The 22581-nt window shown below is 33.4% G+C and overlaps 1 protein-coding gene across 1 annotated transcript in view; it reads left to right on the plus strand.

Annotated features, from left to right (window-relative positions):
• The window catches only part of MMUT (methylmalonyl-CoA mutase), a 35677-nt gene that overhangs the window by 9009 nt on the left and 4087 nt on the right, over positions 1 to 22581 (plus strand). Inside the window, exons 4-12 of the mRNA XM_019457367.2 lie at positions 702 to 859; positions 2618 to 2789; positions 4018 to 4266; positions 6999 to 7110; positions 8171 to 8286; positions 11739 to 11854; positions 15358 to 15489; positions 16664 to 16811; positions 20544 to 20711. Of these exons, the coding sequence (XP_019312912.1) occupies positions 702 to 859; positions 2618 to 2789; positions 4018 to 4266; positions 6999 to 7110; positions 8171 to 8286; positions 11739 to 11854; positions 15358 to 15489; positions 16664 to 16811; positions 20544 to 20711 (1371 nt within the window). The remainder of the gene's footprint in view (positions 1 to 701; positions 860 to 2617; positions 2790 to 4017; positions 4267 to 6998; positions 7111 to 8170; positions 8287 to 11738; positions 11855 to 15357; positions 15490 to 16663; positions 16812 to 20543; positions 20712 to 22581) is intronic.

The following is a 22581-nucleotide window of genomic DNA, read 5'->3' on the forward strand; positions in this document are numbered from 1 at the left end:
TGGGAAGGAGGATAATTTTGGGGCTTGGCAGAATATTTGTGCTATGTACCCTCTCTAATAAATTTTACGGGAATGGTAGAAATGCCATCTTTTTAGTGATTTGGCAAGAAAGAACCTGTCTGGGATATGCTTAGCATTAAATATCACAGTAAATCCAATTGAAGTCTTTGATTTCTAATCCATGTATCTTAATCCTGTTTTATTTCAGTATGTAGTCATTTTCAGTGACTTCAAAAAGAACTTCAAACAAGAAAATTGATAACTAGTAAAACTTAAATGTATTTATCCTTAGAAGATTAGCCCAAAGTTATGAGATCTTAGGATCTCTTAAGAGGTCACAGTCCTTGGTTTGGAATTAAAGATGTTTATTCAGTTTTCGGACTAAAGGTTCATTCCTACTTTTAGCTAATTAATTTCAGAGTTTAAACTTTGACTCTAAAGAATGGTTAGTGCAAATTCTTTTTCACCAGAAAAATAAAACAGGTGCAAATTTTACAATGGTTCATTGAATCACCACTCAAATTGAGGAGTGAATTAAATATAACAAAGTAAGCATTAAATATTTTCAGTTAATGGTAAAGACTACTTAGTGTATCTGAGTTGAACATCATTTAGAAAATAATAGTCTTTTAGAAAATGAGTTTAATAGAGAACCTTTAAAATTTTTTATTCACTGTTATATTTTTTATTATTTTATGTAGCACATGCCAAAATTTAATTCAATTTCAATTAGTGGATACCATATGCAGGAAGCAGGGGCTGATGCCATTCTGGAACTGGCCTATACTATAGCAGATGGGTTGGAATACTGTAGAACTGGACTCCAAGCTGGTCTGACAATTGATGAATTTGCACCAAGGTGAGTAAATTGACCTCAGAGATTGTTTCAGTGTTAGGAAAAATTTTTAGGACCAATTTATGAGTATATAGTAAATATATTGATAAAATGAATTTGTGTATATAAATGTCATACTAGATTCTCTTATGTTTTATTGGAGTAATAATAAGAGAATAAGCCAATACTGTTTACAATTAAAAATTAGAATTAAATTTTACTCTACTTCTTGGTAAATGAGAGGAATCTTGTTTTTCAGTTGTTCACAGAACACAGTTAACTGGCGTATTTTGACAATTAAACTGTAAACGTATAAATGATATTGACTTTTATTCTTTATTTTTCCATTTTAAAAAGAAGTCATCTATTACATTTTTTCTGTTGCACTTGTAATTTAAGTGTTTTGGAATTCACAGTGCTATTAAACATTTCTGTTTTAAAACAGCTTATTAATAAATTTATATAAAAAATATACTTGATTGAAGTTTAAGAATTATTTAAATTTGGTGATTAAAAATTGGACATATGAGTAATTGCTAAGTTTTGCTCTGGGCCAAGCACAAACTTACTTACGTGCTGGGAATAAAATTTGTAAAAACATGACTTTTGCCCTCAGCGAGTTCATAGACTCTATATCAGAGGTTGTTGCATACATATTATGACAGCAGTTCTCAAAGTGTGGTCTAAGGACCCCTCAGGGTAACTAACCCTTCCTGGGATCTTTCAGGTCAAATTGTTTTCATGATTGTATTAAACTTTATGTGCCTTTACCACTTTCATTATTTCAAGAGTGTACATTATTTTGCAGAAGCTACATGATATGTGATGTTGCAATAGATTGAATGTAGAAAGCAGATACTTATTCCAACTGTCTTCCCTTAAGCCACACATTAGATTTGCAAAAATGTAAAATAGTGACTTTTTTATTACAATTTTTTTTATTTTAGCAAAGTAATTGCTTTTCATAAAAATGTTACTTTTGTTAACATGTATGTTTACTGTTTCTAAATGAATTAATATATACAATATTGATAGATATTATCCAAATAAAAATTCTTTGGGATCTTTAGTATTTTTAAGAGTGAAAAAGTATCCTGAGACAAATATTTGAGGACTGCAATGTTAACAATTTCTTCCAAGGGCATATCAAAAAATTTTACTAGTTTTTAGCTTAATTAAGGCTCACCTTGTTTTATTTGAAGAAACACAGCCTTTCTGCCTTTCGGCATGGGCAAGTAAACTAAATGTGTAAATCAGTGACAGAATATAAGATAAAAAGGAGTAGTGGGTTTGGGGGCAATTGGAGAAATACATTCCTAGACCAAATATACTATAATTCTTTCAAAACAAAACAAAACAAAACAACAGGAAAACTTTCTTGCTATCCAAAACCACAAGTTTGTGGTTTTATTCCCTTCATGGGTTACCCCTGACTTACATATTGGTTATTCTTGAAGTATTTATTTTTGGATAGTGATTCATTCTATATTTAAAGACACAAGAGGAACTTCTTTTCTATAGAAGACCAACTGTGAAGTGAATAATTTCTACCTGAAGCAGATAACCAGAGCTATTTCTTCTGTGTGCCTAAAACTGTACTTTTATCTGTTAGGTTTAAAGTTACTTATGTATATATGCTTATGATTTGATTTTAATTCAGATTAAGTTGTTTGAAATTAAAATGTGGATGCTGTTTTGTTTAGTGTGTGGTACAATTAGTTTTATTTTCCATTTTAGATTGTTAAGTATAATCAAATAATGGAATTAACATTACTATTTTAGGTTGTCTTTCTTCTGGGGAATTGGGATGAACTTTTATATGGAAATAGCAAAAATGAGAGCTGGGAGAAGACTCTGGGCTCACTTAATAGAGAAAATGTTTCAGCCTAAAAACTCTAAATCTCTTCTTCTAAGGGCTCATTGTCAGACATCAGGATGGTCACTTACTGAGCAGGTATGTGTATAATTTAAAGTGTAGAATTTTAGTAAAGTCATATATTGTCTTACAAGCAAGATAGCATAGTCAGGAAGTAGGTTTAAGAAGCTATCTGTTAATATTTGAAAATTATAATTTTTCTAAAGCATAATGCACATTGATGGTTTTTACGCATGTATTATAATAAATGAAGTTGGCTCCCTCTAGTGGTGAATAATATAAAATCATTTAAACGTTAGCTTGTATGCAGTGCTGTTTTACCTTTTTAAAAGTAAAGAAAAAATATGATGAGGAAGAAGTAAAAACCACAACTTAGTTAATATCGCCTTAAATAATTTTAAGAGTTTAAATTATTTTTTTAATATTTATTCATTCAGAAAGAGAGAAAGAGAGCATACAAACGAGGAAGGGTCAGACAGAGAGGGAGAGATAGCATCCCAAGCAGGCTCCCCACTGACAGCACAGAACCCACTGTGGGGCTTAATCTCACAAACCGTGAAATCATTACCTGAGCCGAAATCAAGAGTTGGATGTTCAACCGACTGAGCCATCCAGGCACCCCAAGAGTTAAAAATTCTTAACATAAAATCACCTAATTAAAAATTTGTGCATCTATATTATTTATTTTAGTTATATTTATTTTAGTTTAAATAAATATGCATGCAAACACACCATTTAAATGCTATTTTCATTTGCATAATTTAATTTCATTCTATTAAAAAACTGATCTTTTTTCATGCATTTTCTTTACATATAAAATTATTTTGATATATTAAAAATAATTCATAACTTTAAAGCTACATTTCTTTTATACACCTAAAAGTAAATAAAAACTAATATATCTATTAAATATTGCTTCAGGTCCTTATAAATGGAGAAGTAGAGATTTCAGGATTGGAAGGAACTTTAATAATCATTTTTGTCTTAACCTCCTCATTTTTACAGCTAAGGCAGCTAAAGTTCAGAAAGGTCCAATGCCTTGCCCCAATCATAATCAGGAACAGAATGAATCCAGATTTCTTATCTGGATTCATTGTTCATCTGTTTATTAATCACTTATTAATAAATCATTTATTGAGTGCCTATTAAGTCTGGCTTGTTTACTAATTCGTCTTAATTTGTTGGATATTCTGAAGCCTAATGTAGGCATTGGCAAAGTAAGTACACAGTAGCCACTGCTTAATCATAGCATCCTTTATCAGTTGTCCCCTTGTTTTGACTTTTTGCTTTTCTCTAAATGTTTTAGGACCCTTATAATAACATCATTCGTACTACAGTAGAAGCAATGGCGGCAGTGTTTGGAGGGACTCAGTCTTTGCACACAAATTCTTTTGACGAAGCCTTGGGTTTGCCAACTGTGAAAAGTGCCCGAATTGCCAGGAATACACAAATCATTATTCAAGAAGAATCTGGGATTCCCAAAGTGGCTGATCCTTGGGGAGGTTCCTATATGATGGAATCTCTCACGAATGATGTTTATGACGCTGCCTTGAAGGTCAGTTTCTCCTCTTTGAAATTTTGGTTTTAAGATTTACAGATTTATAAAGGTTTGTAGGTATTTTGATATGTAAATCAAATCATAGATTTATATCAAGATTTATAAAATGTTCGAGAGAAAAAAATTTTAGGTTTGACCTTCTAGTATACAAAACTGAGACATAATTTAAAAATATAATTGTATTTGTATTAAAGTATTTTATTCAAAGAGTTAAAAAGAGTATTAGTATTAAAAGGCTGTAACATAAAAAAGCAGTCCTTTGTCTTCTACTTGCTTTTTTTCCTGCTTCTTTGAATCAAATACATCTTTTTTGTTTGTTTTTATCTCCATATTTAAAAATTATACAATAGTTCTAATTCCATCAATTTTAGTCATTACCTATTGCTTTGTAGTATGGTAGTTTAGTGTTTTAGCTGATTCTTACCTCTTCTTTCTTTTGTCTCATAATACTACCAATATAATTACATCTCAATAGTATACATCCTTCTGAAGTCCTCCAGTGCTGTCATTTGATTTAGACTAGTTTCTCTCTAGACCTGCTGACCATTGCAGTCCTTTGACTAACCTTTGTCATTATCCTGGGAATTCTTTTCACCTCTGCTATGTTGAATCTGTATCCTGAATGCTGTGTCTATCTCTGTTGATTTATCCCTTGTTATTTTGAACGATACCTCATAGGAACCTCTCAGAAGTTGTACATAGGTGATGAATTATATGAAACTTGGGATGTTTGAAAATGTCTTTATTCTACTCTACTATTTGGTTGATAGTCTGTTTGAAATTATTTTCATTTGAGAGTTTGTAAACATTGATCTGTTTTTTATTCTAGCTTCTAATATTTCTGTTTAGAAATCTGATGCTATTTCTACTCTCAGGACCTTTCTTTCTAACAGTTTTAGGATCTCTATTTTTGAGTTGGGGGACATTGATGTGTATATTTTTCCTATATTGGACTAGACCTTTGGTGGGCATTTTTTATCTGGCCTATTTTTCATGTTCTCATAACTCTGGAAAATTGTCGTGTTATTTTTTTTGATAGTTTTGTCCCTGCCATTTTTTCTGTCATTCTCTTTCTATAACTCTATTCTGTATTCTCTATTCTCTGTTCTATAACTCATCTTTGAGATTCTGTTTTGTTTTCTTAGGGAGTCGTCAACTTTAAATTTCTACTCACTTTAAAATTCATATATCATATTTTTAATTTCCAAAAGCTCATTTTGTTTTCTATGTTTTATGTGTTATGTTACTTGTTTCATTAATATAGAATATAATCTTTTTTTCTGAGGATATTATATTTTTTGAAGTTTTCTTCTCTATCCTGTATTGTCTCTTTTCTCTGTGTGCCTTTTGTCTTTAATCTTATTATTCAGAATACAGGTTTTTATATCAAGATATCTTACTCTTGCCTCTCTATGTACTTGGTGTTTGATAGCCCATTGCTTTTCTACAGAGATAAACTTTGGTCTGTTTTTTGCAGATGTAAGCTTTGGTTGTCCTGACAGAATGGGAGAGGGATAGTTCTAAATTCTCAAGTAGTCTTCCTCTTTTTAGCTTCCTATCTTAGCTTTGGCTTCAACATAAATTCTAATTTCTTGAATTCTTCTGGAAAAAAACAAGTTTTACTTTGTTCCTTTCTGCTGTGTCATATACCATTCCACCATTCATTTTCCCACCACCTCATGTATAAATAAGGCTGTGATTGAAGGTTTAGATGTATGCTGGTGTCAGGAGCAGTAGAGTTATGTTATTATTGTGCTGATCAAATAAAAAATGAAGTTGCATTTTGAAATACATTCCTTAAAGAGTATTTATTTATGTATCCATGAAAACTTAAGTAACTAAAAATAAAGACTATTGACGTTATCTTTAGTTTTCTCCTAAGACTTGAGTGACAGGTTTTGTGCTTCCAGATATACATCTTAGTTTTTCTGTTGTCTTTTGAACTTTAAATATATAATTTCTATCTTTTTTGAGATATAACAGACATATAACATTGTATTAATTTAAGATATAAAACATGATGATTTGATATATGCATGAATTGTAAAGTGATTACCAGAGTAAGTTTAGTCACTTTCCATACCACACAGTTATACAATTTCTTTTTTCTTGTGATAAGAACTTTTAACATCTACTGTCTTAGCAACTTTCAAATATACAGTTCAATATTGTTAACTCTATGGAACTTTTTTCCTCTTTAAAAAAAAAAATAATGTTTATTTTATTTTTGAGAGAGAGAGAAATAGAGACAGCACAAGCAGAGGAGAGGCAGAGAAAGAGGGAGACACAGAAGTGAAAGCAGGCTCCAGACTATGAGCTGTCAGCCCAGAGCCCGAGGTGGGGCTCAAACTCATGATTTGCAAGATCATGACCTGAGCCGAGGTCAGACACTTAACCAACTGAGCTAGTCAGTTACCCCATTTTTCCTTTTTTTTAAAAAAAAAAATTTATTTTATTCATTTAAGTTATGTCTACACCCAACATGGAGCTCAAACTCACCCCAAGATCAAGAGTTGCATGCTCCCCCTGACTGAGCCAGCCAGGCACTCCTAACTATAGAAAAGCTCTTGATGTTAACTTAATTCTTTTCTTATGAAACATTAAACTTACCACTAGAATAGTTTAGGATTTTAGTAATATTGGTAATTATGTAACATAACAAATTTGTATAGTTTATAAAAATATCACTATATTCTTTTCCAGTTTTATTAATCTATTTTTCTTAATAGCTTATTCATGAAATTGAAGAGATGGGTGGAATGGCCAAAGCTGTAGCAGAAGGAATACCTAAACTTCGAATTGAAGAATGTGCTGCCCGAAGGCAAGCAAGAATAGATTCTGGTAAGATAAAATGAAAATGTTTATATGTGAAATCCAGTACTGTATTTAAAAAGAAATATTAATTTCTGTTTAAAGATAACATACATAGTTAATAAAACAAAAATAATAGAAAAATGAAACTTAGATGTTTCTTTATCTATCTATCTATCTATCTATCTATCATCTATCTCTTCCTGTTTGTATTTTTGCATGCATGTATATGTACAGAGTATGTGTTGAGGTATGCCCGTGTGTGTGTGTGTGTGTGTGTGTGTGTGTGTATGTATGTATATGTGTAAGTGGGTATCTCCAGCGTTTTGAAGATGGTATTATTAGTCATTGTGCTCTGCATTGGAGTATTTATTCATTCAGTCAGTGAACACTTTTTTTTTTAGTATTTACCATTTGGGGCACTGTATTATGTCTGGGATACAACTGTGAACAGGAAAGACATGATCTCTTCACCCTTAGAGTTTACATTTTAGTAACAAAGAGACAGAAAATGGGCAAGTGAACACATAATAAAATAATTATAGATTGTGATGAGTTCTGAAAAGGAAATAAGGAGAAGAGTTGGGTGGCAGGATGTCTTTAAATGGTAATAATCTGGTAGTTTGAGGCAAAATATATTCTTATTATGTTAAGGAAATATCTTTATAATTTTGGTTTATTACAGATTTTAAAAGTACTTTTTGTTAAAAGCTATTGGCTGTAAGAGAATACAAGAATATATTGAAAACATTATTGGATGTTAATTCTCTCCCTTATAAATCTTTATTTGCTGCTATTATTTTAATTTTGTAGTTGTAGAAGAGGATTTATCAGAAACTCTGGGAAAGTATATAGTTTGAGAGAATAATAAAAATCCTCCCTTAAAGAGATCTGATATATACCAGTTCTTTCCCCTCTCACCCCCATTTTGTTGTGATTTGCTGATCTATATTGAAGTTTCATTAAGATTTAAGAATACTATTTAAAAATATTAACCTTATAAGCAAAGTATGTGATGATCAGAGCATTACTATTATGGAAGTATTTATGAATAGAATCTACATATTATTTTCCTCTGGGAAATTGATAGGTTCTGAAGTGATTGTTGGAGTAAATAAGTACCAATTGGAAAAAGAAGAATCTGTGGATGTTCTGGCGATTGATAATACATCAGTGCGTAACAAGCAGATTGAAAAACTCAAGAAGGTAATGATAGCTATCATTTTTTGAGTGCTTTCTGGGCATTGTGTAAACCCTTACATTGTCTTGTTTAATCCTTACAACAACCACATGAGGTGGGTATTATTTCCCAACATTTTAAAGTTAAGGAAACTAAAGATAAGGGAGATTGAGAAACTTGCCCAGAATAAATAATTGAACAGCTAAGACTCAAATTCATTTTAAACCAAGACAGCTGCCTCTGTAATACTTATATGTTATTATTAAAAATCTCACTGTAATAACACCTCACATAAATTACAGATTAAAACAAAGGCTTAAATGATTATATATCTCACTCAAAACTAAAAATTAAGTTCAGAGTATATGAACCCAGGGCTTCTCACTGATTTGTTTCCATTAGCCCATGGTTCCTGATACCACTATGAAAGAATCATTTGCTTTCTGTTTTTTTCTTTTTTTTAATTCAAATATATTTTAATAGTGCTTTAGTAAGATACCATTTGTAAATGAAATATATTTATTTTAATTGAAACTAGATTATTGTCTTAGCTTTACTGCCAATTTCTCACTCAGCTGAATCAAAATATATGAAATACTAAAATAGATAAAACATTCTTATAGTTATAATCTATGTATTTATTTTGTATGAAGCTACTGTGGTCTTTTAATCTCTGGCTTTTGTAATTACTGTTATTTCCAAAGCAAGAAATTGAATTTTTTTTCTTAGATTGTATTTAAATTCAAGTTAGTTAACATATAGTGTAGTATTCATTTCAGGAGTAGAATTTAGTGATTCATCACTTACATACAACACCCAGTGCTCATCCTAACAAGTGCCCTCCTTAATGCCCATCACCCATTTAGCCCATCCCCCACCCACCTCCCCTCCAGCAACCCTCAGTTTGTTCTCTATAGTTAAGAATCTCTTATGTTGTGCCTCCGCCTCTGTTTTTATCTTACTTTATTTTTCCTTCCCTTCCCCTGTGTTCATCTGTTTTATTTCTTAAATTCCACATATGAGTAAAGTCATGTGGTATCTGTCTTTCTCTAATTTATTTTGCTTAGCATCATATACTCTAGTTCCATCCATGTTGTCACAAATGGCAAGATTTCATTCTGTTTGATGGCTGAATAATATTCCATGGTGTGTGTGTGTGTGTGTGTGTGTGTGTGTAAATATGTACATCTTCTTTATCCATTCATCAGTCGATGGACATTTGAGCTCTTTCCATAATTTGGCTATTGTTGATAGTGCTGCTATAAACATTGAGGTGCATGTGTCCCTTTGAATCAGCATTTTTGTATCCTTTGGATAAATACCTAGTAGTGCAATTGCTGGGTCATAGGGTAGTTCTATTTTTAACTTTTTGAGGAACCTCCATACTGTTTTCCAGAGTGGCTGCACCAGTTTGCATTCCTACCAATAGCGTAAGAGGGTTCTCTTTTCTTGGCATCGTCACCATCATCTGCTGTTTCACAAGTTGTTAATTTTAGCTATTCTGACAGGTGTGATGTGGTATCTCATTGTGGTTTTTGATTTGTATTTCCCTGATGTTGAGTGATACTGAGCATGTTTTCGTGTGTCTGTTAGCCATTTGTATGTCTTCTTTGGAGAAATGTCTGTTCATGTCTTCTCATTTCCTAACTCAATTACTTATTTTTTTGGGGTATTGAGTTTAATAAGTTCTTTATAGATTTTGGATACTAGCCCTTTATCCGATATTTCATTTGCAAATATCTTCTCCCATTCCTTAGGTTGCCTTTTAGTTTTGTTGATTGTTTCCTTCACTGTGCAGAAGGTTTTTATCTTGATGAGGTCCCAATAGTTCATTTTTGCTTTTGTTTCCCTTGCCTCCAGAGACATGTCTTATAAAAGTTGCCGTGGCCATGATCAAGGTTGCTGCCTGTGTCCCTCTAGGATTTTGATGGCTTCCTGTCTCACATTTAGGTCTTTTATCCATTTTGAATTTATTTTTGTGTATGGTACAAGAAAGTGGTCCACAAGAAACTTGAAATTCTTTAGTTATCATTAATGCTTTTTCTGTGTTTACTTTCTCTGTGATAGTTTAAGATACGACTTTTTTCTCTATTCTGTTTAGATATTCTTTAAGAATCATGGGTACCTTGGTGACTCAGTCGGTTGAGCGTCTGACTCTTGATTTCAGCTCAGGTCATGATCCTAGGATTGTGGGATTGAACCCTGCATCGGGCTCCACACTGAGTGTGGAGCTTCTTAAGATTGAAAATCTCTGTCTGTCTCTCTCTCTCTCTTTCTTTCTCTCCCTCTCTCTCTCCCTCTGCCTTTCTCCCCCACTCCAGTGTGCTCTCTCTCTAAAAAAAAAAAAAAAAAAAAGGAATCTAAGAGTTTGTTCAGTTAGACTGCATGCAGCACTATCATTTTCCATTTTTCTATTACACTTAATGGCATTATTTCCATTTTCACCCTCAAGCAGAAGATAATAACTCCTCTCTCACATTTTTATCACTTTTTTAAAAGGTCCTCCTTAGGATATATCATTTTATTTTGAGTCATCACAAAAGTCTCAACATATATTATATTTGGAAAAGCCCTTTTATCCCCTCTTATACTTTACACTTTTATTAACTCTGCACCCTTACAGCTTGAGGCGTTCCATTTACCATAAATGATGTTAAACTTTATTTCAGGCAAGAGAGAAATTCGGTAATGTTAATGGAGTTGGGTTTTTCCTTGCCTTTAGTGTAAGATTTTTGATCCATTTCTGCTTATAGATATTATATGATTTTAGTAGCTTCTTGAGTAGTATCATATTTAGACTCTTTTATAGGTGGTGCAAACTTGTAGAAAATTGGATTTTAGGTAACTTTGTTTAGGCAGATTGTTGGCAGAGCAGAGTAGAGCTAGGATATGAGGGGAAAAGGTTTTGACTGTGCTTTTCATGGTCTTTCTGTCTCCACTGCAGTATTTCTCATCATCTCTCTTTTTCTTTCTCTTTGAGAAGAAGAAAAACAATATACATACATATTATTACCAATATATTGTTAGTTAGCTAGGGAAAACAATGTATAACAAATATTCTCTATGTTGTAATCTGTTATTATTTTTTCTTCCTTGTCACTATTATTCTTTAGTGTGCCTTCCATATAAAAGACCTACTTGTTTTTGATGTCTTGTTACATTAGTAAAGCCTAAGTAGCATGTACTAACTACTTCAGAGAGGCTTCAGTATTATTTATCATTGCCCTGTGTATTTCTGATTTATCAGGGCTATGCAGAATTCAGTATTGTTTTAAATGTTTACTGAATGAGTAAATGAACAAATTGAATCAATATCAGACCTAGGATACATATTATTTTCTCCTTTTGTTTTATTTTGTTTTTGTGGTTAAGATTATGGAACAATTTCCATATGACGTATATCAGTGTCTAATCTCCTGATCTCTGTTTTGTTCTTTTTTTCATGTAAATTGACCCTTTTCTTGACCTTTTCCATAAGGTCAAATCCAGCAGGGATGAAACCTTGGCTGAACGATGTCTTGCTGCATTGACTGCATGTGCTGCCAGTGGAGACGGGAATATTTTGGCTCTTGCAGTGGATGCAGCTCGTGCAAGGTGATGATATTTAAGTTCGGAGATTTCCAAATACCAGAAGTTGACCAATTTAGGGGTGCCAGGGTGGATCAGTTGGTTAAGCATCTGACTCTTGATTTAAGCTCAGGTCATGATCTCAGGGTGGTGGGGTTGAGCCCCTTGTGCTCTGTGCTGAGTGTGGAGCCTGTTTAAGATTCTCTCTCTTTCTCTCTCTCTCTCTCTCTCTGTCTTTGCCTCTGCCCCCCTCGCAGTCTCTCTCTCTCTCTCTCTTTTTCTGAAATAAAAATTTTTAAAAAGTTTACCAGTTGAGATTTTCAAAGTGTACTTAAATAAAAGGTTGCTTCTATAAACCTTGTGAGCCTAAAAGAAAATATTGGAAATGCAAATGAAGTTAATTTTTGTTTTTCTTAAATATCTGTGCACTTGCGACATTCATATGTTTTTTTAAACATGTAAACATTACGAGGCTTTAATCCTTCTAAATAAAATTTAAAAAAATGAAACATTAATACTTAAAAAAATACCAAGCACACAGATGTCAGATTTTGAGAAAGTCCATCTTACTAGTAACTAGCTAAATAGATCTAAACATTTCTACAGTTAGATGAACAAAACAGAGCAGAAGTGATCGATTTTTGTCAAATTCAGTTACTGGCAAAATAAGGTAGTGAGAACTGTTCAGGTGTGTGTGCTCATTTCTCATCTCCAGAGTAAAGCTGAGGTCAGTCATCTCAGCAGTTAGATGGTAATGAATTATAAGTGAAGTGATGTATGTTCTTCACCAAGGGCATCATGAAACTTCTCTGAGCAGGAGACATGGGTAAGCCCTCTCCTTTCCTTCATGGGATGAAAGGTAGTGGGCTCACCACCCCAGGAACTCGAGTGCCACGATGTGGTGCAGGGCGCAGTGCAGCCGGTAGGCCAGCTAGCCCAACAGCGGGGCCACCGAAGACTTTTTATTCATTTGCAATACTTGGATGGCACCAGGGTTCGAGCAGATAGAGCATTCGTTATTCATGATACTCTAGGGTCCAGTGGTGTCCCGCCGGCCTATTCTGGAAGCATGTGGAGCTATTAAAGGTGTATAAAAATCAAACAGATTTTGATTTAGAGTTCATTAATGCATAAGTACTTAATTTTCTGTTTAGTGACCAGTTACTGAAGCTTTCTAACAAGGTTTGGGAAAGGGTTAAAAGTATTCATAGATGAGAAAGGATGAACCAGCCTTTCAAGAATTTCAGCAAGTGATAACAGAAAAACCCACCGAAGCCCTTCAGAGGCAGCTAAGCCTCCTTCATCACCTCCTGCAGGATGGGTAGAGTGTATTAATCCTGTGTATTTCCCCTGGCTCAGGACGTTTCAAGCTGTTGTAGTGAATCCATGTCACTCATCTGCAGGTTGAGAAGTTTGATGTATTTTCAAGCATAGACATTTTTATTTTTGACAGTACACAAAACTACTCTTTGTCCAGAGGTAAGCAAGGCTTCCAAAGTTATTCATAGATATCTTTGAATGGATACCCCAAAATAAAGGTCAGTCAGTACTTTGCCTCATAGGACATACAGAAAAGCAAGTGAACCACAAAAAATTTTCTCTCCATACATGATGTCATTGGTGAATTATTTTTGCTTTTGTTATTTATGAACTTTTTTTTTTAACATGTTGTTTTAAGTACTTAAGAAGTAGGATAACTAGTATGTGGGTTGCGTTTTTGTTTTTATTTTTGTTTTTCAGTTTTAACTTCTTAAATAAGGTGATTTCTGTGCTTAAAATCCTCCAGAGGTTTCTCATACTTTTAAATTAAAACCTAATCTTACAGTGGTGTGCAGGATTGTGTGAGATGTGACTCTGGTTTCTCTCTCTGACTCAACCTTATTCTACTTCCTTCATTATGCTGTGTCCCCAGTGTCCTTCTTTCTATTTTTATGTGGTTTTTTTTTTTTTTTTTTTTTTAATTTTTTTTATGTTTTTTTTTTTATTTTATTTTTGAGACAGAGAGAGACAGAGCATGAACAGGGGAGGGGCAGAGAGAGAGGGAGACACAGAATCTGAAACAGGCTCCAGGCTCTGAGCTGTCAGCACAGAGCCCGACACGGGGCTCGAACTCACAGACGGTGAGATCGTGACCTGGGCCGAAGTCGGAAGCTCAACCGACTGAGCCACCCAGGCGCCCCGTCTATTTTTAAAACATAGAACATGTTTTGGTTTTTTGTTTTGTTTTCTTTTTTTACCTCTGAGAACATTTGCACTTAGTATTTTCTTTTTCAAACACTTTTCCATTTTCCTTTATGTTCCCTTCAGTTTCTCCTTTTCACTACTTAGATCTTAGTTCAAAAGCTTTATCTTCATTATCTTCAGAATAGCTTTTCCAGACACCACATTTCACCTTTTTAGTGTGTTCATAGTACTTATTATCATATGAAATCCATATTAATTGATTTGAGTTCATATGTATTGTCTGTATCATCTGACTAGATGGTAAGCTCTGTAAGAGCAGGTTTCTTTTCCCCCTCCCCCAGTCTTGTTTATCACCATATGTCTGGCACTTACCATGCTTGCCCTATATTAGACACTCAATAAATGTTGAATGAATTAATAAACAAATGAATGGAATATGCTAAAATTCTTTTTATCAAAAAGTATCAATGGGAATCTTGCTCTTTGCCCAGTAGTATTTAAAAAAAATTTTTTTTAATGTTTATTTTTAAGAGAGAGAGACAGAGTGTGAGTGGGGGAAAGGCAGAGAGAGAGGGAGACACAAAATCCGTAGCAGGCTCCGGGCTCTGAGCTGTCAGCACAGATCCTGATGCAGGGCTCGAACCCACAAACTGTGGGATCATGACCTGAGCCAAAGTTGGATGCTTAACCAACTGACCCACCCAGCCCTCCCCAAGCCCCCCACTCCCTGCCCTAGTTGTATTGTTAATTGGTGAATTATTCAGTAATCTTTACATGCTTGTCTATTTATAATTTTTAAGTCAACCATTTTTTGTTTCAAAAATGTTAAATTCCCTACTGTCCTAATGTTAATGCTGTGCTAGAGGGAAAAACAACCTTAGGTTGACAATGGCTAGGCCCCCTGTGATTCTTCTTTAGCATATGAAAATCCCTTTGGAAACTTCCCCCTTGACTTTACCTCCCCAACTCCCAAGTATATAATCAGTCTCTCCTTACTATCCCAACGCAGCTCTTCCTGCCCATGGGTCCTGTCCCCATGCTTTAATAAAATCACCTTTTTGTACCAAAAAAAAAAAAGGGAGGGAGAAAGATTACTATGTATAGAGGCATCCAGAATCATTTTTCATAAGTATTCTGAGGAAAGAAGCTTTCATCAGTGCAGTAAAAAACATTTTTATTTAAGTGAAATAAATCAGTGAGAGAAAGACAAATACCATATTTTTTGATAGCCTACTTTTTACTTAGGTAGTAAATTGTGTCTAATTATATTGAATATTAAAGTAAGTATTTTTTATCTCAAATAATGATATTAACAGAACCTCTATTTTATTATTTTAATATTTTAGATGTACAGTTGGAGAAATCACAGATGCTATGAAAAAGGTATTTGGTGAACATAAAGCTAATGATCGTATGGTCAGTGGAGCCTATCGGCAGGAATTTGGAGAAAGTAAAGAGATATCATTTGCTATCCAGAGGTAATAAATGAGATTTCTTAAACCAGAATGCCATCTTTTCTGTGAACATAATCCCAATGAATCAGTTGCAGGCTTAATTTTCTTACGTACCATTTGGAAAACATTTGAATGGACTTTCCCGTTAGTCTGTAGGTTTACTAAAATAATATATTCAATTTTCACTATAGTTCCCTTTAAGAGTTTCTAATTAAAACAAATGTTTGTTCAACTAACATTGATACTGCTTCATACCCCCAGGTACTTAAATTTCAGTCTCCTTATTATAGTATACTTACATTCTTAAGTTTATTCAAATTGTTTAATTGTCAAATAGTTATAAAATAATTTTCATGTTTGAAAATAAATAATTTGGTTGCCATCTATGCATAAATTAAAAGCAGTCTCACTGAATGGACAATAAATAGTATTGTCAAGCATGATTAGGAACTATAAATTAATACAAATTGATCATGCTTTCCATGTGTAAATGTAGCTTCCTGATGATTGTTTTTCTCAACTTTTATAACAAATTTTCCACTTTTTATGTCACTACTTATAGATGAGATAAATACCAAAACATCCAAGGTGAAAGTCATCAAAATGGATTTTTTTTTCTTTTAACAAAAGCAAATGTATTTTTTCATCTGGGCTGTAAATTTATTGGTTTAAGTTAGAAGGTATTTTGATTATATGTCATTAGAAATCACCACATTGCAGTCAGCTTGAAGGAGTTCACACTTGTGATGGGTAGGTGAAATATGGACAGCTCAAAGCAGCCAGTGAGTTACATTTGTATGAATGACTCTGAAAGGCACTTTTAAGCTTCTTTTTAAATATTTATGCATATTATACGCTGGAGACTTGTTTAAGAAGGCAAAAAATTGTCATTTTCTCGTCTTCGCTGTGATGTTCTCAAGTATTATGGGCTTACAGGCTGGGCCATCTTTCAGACTTTCCTCTGTGGGGGAAGGTGGTAAGCATATCCAGGCTTTAATGGAATTCTCAATGTAAAATAGAGATATTCATAAAATGTAAGTAATGGATGTAAGAAGGTATTTTTACATAAACTTGAAAGATTTACTGTGAATACATTATAGATTTTATATCTTACTTTTGGACAATTAATATATAACTGTTGTATTTTATTTTATTTTATTATTTTTTTAATAACTATTGTATTTTAAAATGTTCTTAGGGTTCATAAATTCATGGAACGTGAAGGTCGCAGACCTCGTCTTCTTGTGGCAAAAATGGGACAAGATGGACATGACAGAGGAGCGAAAGTTATTGCTACAGGATTTGCCGATCTTGGTTTTGATGTGGACATCGGTCCTCTTTTTCAGGTACTGAAAATGTTGGGATAACTTCAAAAAGAATGTCGTAAATCACTTATATTTAGAAAAAATAGTAAAAAAGACGATAAACCATGATGATGTTTTTCAAGGTGTAAAAGAAGAAAATGAATTCCACAAATTCCTTATTTTTGAATGCATATAATCCAGTTAATTATGACAGAAATAAGAAAGAAATACAATTTATATTAATGTACTTGTTTCTCACACTTTGTAAAAATCAGTGTCAGTAACTAAACTGTTATTAGGTTTCTAAAACAGAAGATTACTTTCAAAGATCTCATCGTACCATTTATTGAGATTTGTCTGATAATTTGTGGAAAAGGTAGCCCACGTCAGATTGATGAAAAATGTTTTGAAAGGGAAATCAACCATCAGAGTGAGAGCTTGATTCATAGTTAGGTTTTCTTTTTAGTTACTCTCTAGTAGTATTTTATTTAGTCACAGAATCTTTGACCCAACAGGATAATAATTTGTTAGAAGTAAATGAAGCTGAAATTCTCTATAGAATGATACAACTTTAATCTTCTCTACAAAATATCTTTGGTTGAGTACATTGTAATAACTTCCATAGTAAAAGTTTTATCCACTACATACTTATTGATCATCTACCAAAGGCTAGGTTCTGAGTTGAATAAGATATGATTTTTGTCTTCAGGGAGGTTACAGGCTCCTAACAGAGAAAGATTTACTTATCAGTAAACACAGCAGAGTAATAATTACTGTAATTAACATTTCGACAAGGAACTTACCCAAGTATCCTAGGAACTTATGTTTGAGCTGTGCCTTTGGAAGTATAGAGAGCAAGGCAGGGAAAGGCATGCTAGGAAAAGGGTTGGCTTGAGCAGAGGTGCAGAGGTACAGAGCCGTGAGAAGGCATGATGCCTTCAGGTAACTGTAGGACGTTCAGTAACATTAGAATACAGTGCTTGGGGTGGTGTGTAGATTATAATGAATATAGCCTTGTATGCCATTCTACGGAGTTTGAACATTATCCCAAAGGTGTCTAGGTAGAGTGACAATCAAATTTATACTTTAGAAAGCTCACTTTCCAGGAAAATCACTTTCTTAAGCAGATTGAGAGGAGCTTCCTAGATGCAAGGAGTCCAGTTAAGATGTTCAGTAATGAGTGAGAAGCAATGCAGGCCTTACCCACAGGCAGTGTCAGGGTCTTAGCAGAAGTTGGCCAGGATCATGAAGAAAATTTAATAAAGGGGTTATTTATGGGGAATGGAGGTAGGCTTAAGAGAATCAGCTTATAGAACATTCAGATGAAGACAGCTATGTAAATTGGATATACATGTCTGGAGCATAGAAGAGAGGCCTCTGTTATAAATAAGATTTTGAGACTTCTCAGTATGTAAATAGTACTTGAAACCATGAGAACTCATTTAACTTCTCATGAAGAGTGTGTGTAGCAGTATGAAAACTTGAACATTAAAAGGAAAAAGAGAAGGAGGCAGCAAAGGAGAAAAAGGAAATGGAGTGAGTAGTGGGATGAACACTAAGGAGGAAGGAGAATTTCAAGGAAAAGGAGGTACTATTATTCCATGATGTGGATGAGTCAGCTAAGATGAAGACTAAAAAATTGATTACATTTTTGCAAGTAATGAAATAACATTCCTGAAGAGGCGCGCCCTTTGTAGAATCTCCCATAAGAGTTTTCCCTTTTGAATTTTTAAATAATACTCTGGAGTGTCTAGAAGAAATTCAGTTAGCCTGAACTTATGGAGATATGTCCTTGAACTGTGTTCATAGGTAAATTTATAAATACATTTAAGGTAGGTTTTGTTAAGCATCTCAAATATATTTTAAATTAAGTAAATACATATATTGAGATTGCTTTCATTCTTCCTTTAAGTTGACTACTTTCTCATTCTAGTTTTTTATTTATATGCTACTTCCCTTTTACTTCAGCTTTTTGTTTGTTTTAAATATTGACCAAATATAATACATTTCCAATATTTAAAAATTAGCTTTTGGGAAATATATATATATTTTTTTATAAAATGAAAGTAATTAAAAACTATGGTCATTCATTGGCACTTAAAAGAACTTTTCAAAGAGCTAAAAGTTCATTTCCCTATTGCATGCCATCTATAAAAATATAATTTGCCTTTTAGTACCACAAATTTGTTAATATAATACTATATCATTTAAAAAAAAGAAAAACTTATCTGTGGATGAAGGTAGAATCCTGCAGTTCTGTGTCTGATTTCATTAAAATTAGATTTAAAGTTGGGGCGCCTGGGTGGCTCAGTCGGTTAAGCGTCCGACTTCCGCTCAGGTCGTGATCTTGCTGTCTGTGAGTTTGAGCCCCACGTCGGGCTCTGTGGTGACGGCTCAGAGCCTGGAGCCTGTTTCGGAATTTGTGTCTCCCTCTCTCTGACCCTCCCCCATTCATGCTCTGTCTCTCTCTGTCTCAAAAATAAATAAACGTTTAAAAAAAAAAATTAGATTTAAAGTTTTAAAATGTTCACTATTTGTTGACATAAAATACAGTTTAGTGTATCTAAGCATAAAGCAGGAACCAAATTAAGTGGAATTTTAATCTAATACGTTTTGATAACATGAATGATCAATCGTATAAGTCAATTAGGTTTCTTACTTTTAACAACTCAATATCAACAATATGCACATTTTCTTAATGGTTTTAATTTCATAGGCTATATTTCTCACAGACTAGGTTTTACCAATCTGCTGTGTGATTTTCTTAGAGATACTCTTGAATATGGCTTCATTACCAAGAGTGTAGAATCTTTTGTTTTCACACTGAAATTATGAGGCTTAAAATATTGCCAAACTAAGAAAATTCTCAGATTTTGGTAATTTTTTTGAGCTTATTATTGTGCAAGTGGTTTCTGAGATAGCCTTCTCCTTCCCAATTTCTCAGTTTACAGTGTATTTACAATGAGAAACTTGTATGTGTCTTTTATATGAAGTGATTTAAATGCATGTAAATTATCAAGAGCAAATATTACAGACTCATTGCAGGGAATGAATATGGTTCTGGGTAACTCAATTCATAATTGAATACATGAAAATATCCTTTATGACTGTGTATGCACACTGGTTAATGCGTGAAAAGCAGCCTTCTTGACACCATCTTTTTTCTTGCTTATGCATTTGCCTGGGTATTATAGCTCCTTAACTAATTTCTAGCGTTCTTACATTATTTCGATTCATATGTTGCTGTCAGTTCAGTGTCTCCGTGGGAGACGGAGGTCCTGGAGCTTCCTAGTGTGCCATCTTGCTAACATACCTCTTTCCCATTCTACTTTAAAACCTGAGATTCACTTTTCACATTGAATCGTATGTTTGGTCTTTTACCTCTTCATAGATACTATAACATGTTGTCTTTTACTGCATCACCACTCAATAAATGTTGATAATGAAGACAACAGATGTATTTTTCAAAAATTGTAATGAATAGATAATGTATTTCGCCTATATTCTTTGTCTTAAAAGTTTTTGGGGGGACCATATTTTGATGTAACAAATCTAATTGATAAATTCTAGGGCTAGAAGCGATACAGCCCTGCTGTTTATTGCATCAATTGGATGAGTTGGTATTTATGATTTGAGAATGGTGAAATATGAGGTTATAGTCACTTCAAGATTTTTAATGAGGAAAACCTTGGAATGCTAATTTACTAGGTAACAGTTTTAAAATACTTTTTGGAATAACTTGATGATTTGTCTCTTTACTTTATAATTGTTTAGACTCCCCGAGAAGTGGCCCAGCAGGCTGTGGATGCAGATGTGCATGCCGTGGGTGTGAGCACGCTCGCTGCTGGTCATAAAACCCTAGTTCCTGAGCTCATCAGAGAACTTAACTCCCTTGGACGGCCAGATATACTTGTCATGTGTGGAGGGGTGATACCACCACAGGTATTTTTCATCGCCTGTATTTTTCTAGTGCTATGATGGGAATCCTGAGTAACATTAGTTTATATGTAGTTCCAATTTAGTGTATACTTTTACTAAAGATAAAATTGTTGTAGATTTTGATCTAAATTATTTCCTGGTGATTTTACTAAGTAAACTGTAGTAAGAGTCCAAAAGTGGGCAATGTTATTTTCTGTTCAAACTATATTGTAATTCATTATGTATAATTTAACTTAACAGTATGCAAAGCTTCTCTTTATGAGAGAATTACTTCTTTGCAAACTAGTAACCTAGATAGAGATGTACTTCCTTCATATTTGGTATAGAATGATGGAAAAGGAATAGGATAAAAGTAATAAAATTTCACAGCTAGAATAGAGAAGAATGGTAAACACACAGTGCATATATTAACCCCTAGCCACAGATAGAGTGAGCACTCTTTGTCCTGGTAATGAAGTGAGTCCTTTAGTTAACCAGTCAGCAGCACTTGCTTCTGTTGTCTTAGAGTAGCTACCTTGTTCATTTTTTTCATGTTTCCATCCATACATACTGCCTTAACTCAGAGCTGTATCATTTACATGGTCTTATAAAACCTCTTTTTCATTAAAGCTAATTTGATTGGGGTATAGTTTTCTTAGAGCCAAAAATACCCTAATTCAGAAATAAATAGAATCAGCCTGGTCTGAAAATTATTGGCTGATTGGGGAAGAGGTGGATTCTTGAACAAAAATGTGGATCCTCTTAGAAAAGGAGAAATGAATGCTAGGTAACAATCAATGATGTCAATTAATTTATTAATGGGGTGGGGGGATACTTTCCACATATTACCTTATATATCAGTTAAAATAATTAGTTAAGATCTAAATTTGGTCTGTTTCCAATCTAGCTTTTCATTATGTCAAGTTTTCTTTTTTTATTGAGAACAGAAAACATACAGAGGTAGAAGATATATGTGATTGCTCTAAGTAAATAATTGATAGATGGTACAAAGACAGTAGCATAAATTCTTGGTGAAATATGATCTTATGTCGAGGTCTACTATTTTTTTTCCTCCATACCACTCAGAATATACAATAGTTACTTATATACTACTTATGAAATCAGAAAATATATGTATGAAGTTGTGACACTGATAATAACGTAGGACTAGCAAGCAAGCTGTGTTATTTATTCTTTCTAACAACACTAAAGTGATATAGTCAACACAAAACTGTTTTTGTTAATTGCCTATTATTTTCGCAAATATAGTTGACTATTTGGGAATATAAAGGACCTTTATTCTTTATTGTCTGTGTATGGAAACTTACATCTGTATTGCAGTTTTAGAGTCTATAATATCTAAGCTCTTAGACGTGATATTAAAACTTAAGAACCAAAATAGTTAAGCTGCACAAAATATTGAAATTGAAATATGAGTTGAGAAAAAAAAGAAACCTGTTATCTAAATGAGCTGACATTTTCAAGAAATATATTTCACACAAGTTGTATTAACCCTCTGGATATTTGAATTACTCAGAACATTTGTAGGTATTTTACACACTTTTTTTCCCTATGAGTTTAAAGACTAAAGATTATTTTCTGTAATGACATACTTGTGTGTTAATATGAGTATCCTCTATAATATAATTGTAGCAATCAACATTTACACACTTTTTTCACTATTTGCGGTAAATATATAAAATAATGTTCTTACTCAGTTGAAAGTCATTTAGATTTTAAATTAGGAAACACTAATATATAGTAGTTAATCAAGCTGACTTAGCCACTGCCACTGTGGAGCTCACCATTTCTGCAGCCCGATTAAATAAATATGGTCTGTCCTCACCAGTGTGTGTTAGTATAGTCTGGATTTTCTAACCTTCTTAAAAGCAGT

This window comes from Panthera pardus, unplaced genomic scaffold, assembly GCF_024362965.1.
Source record: "Panthera pardus isolate Hobbes unplaced genomic scaffold, ASM2436296v1 HiC_scaffold_17, whole genome shotgun sequence".
In the NCBI taxonomy this organism is placed as follows: Eukaryota; Metazoa; Chordata; class Mammalia; order Carnivora; family Felidae; genus Panthera; species Panthera pardus.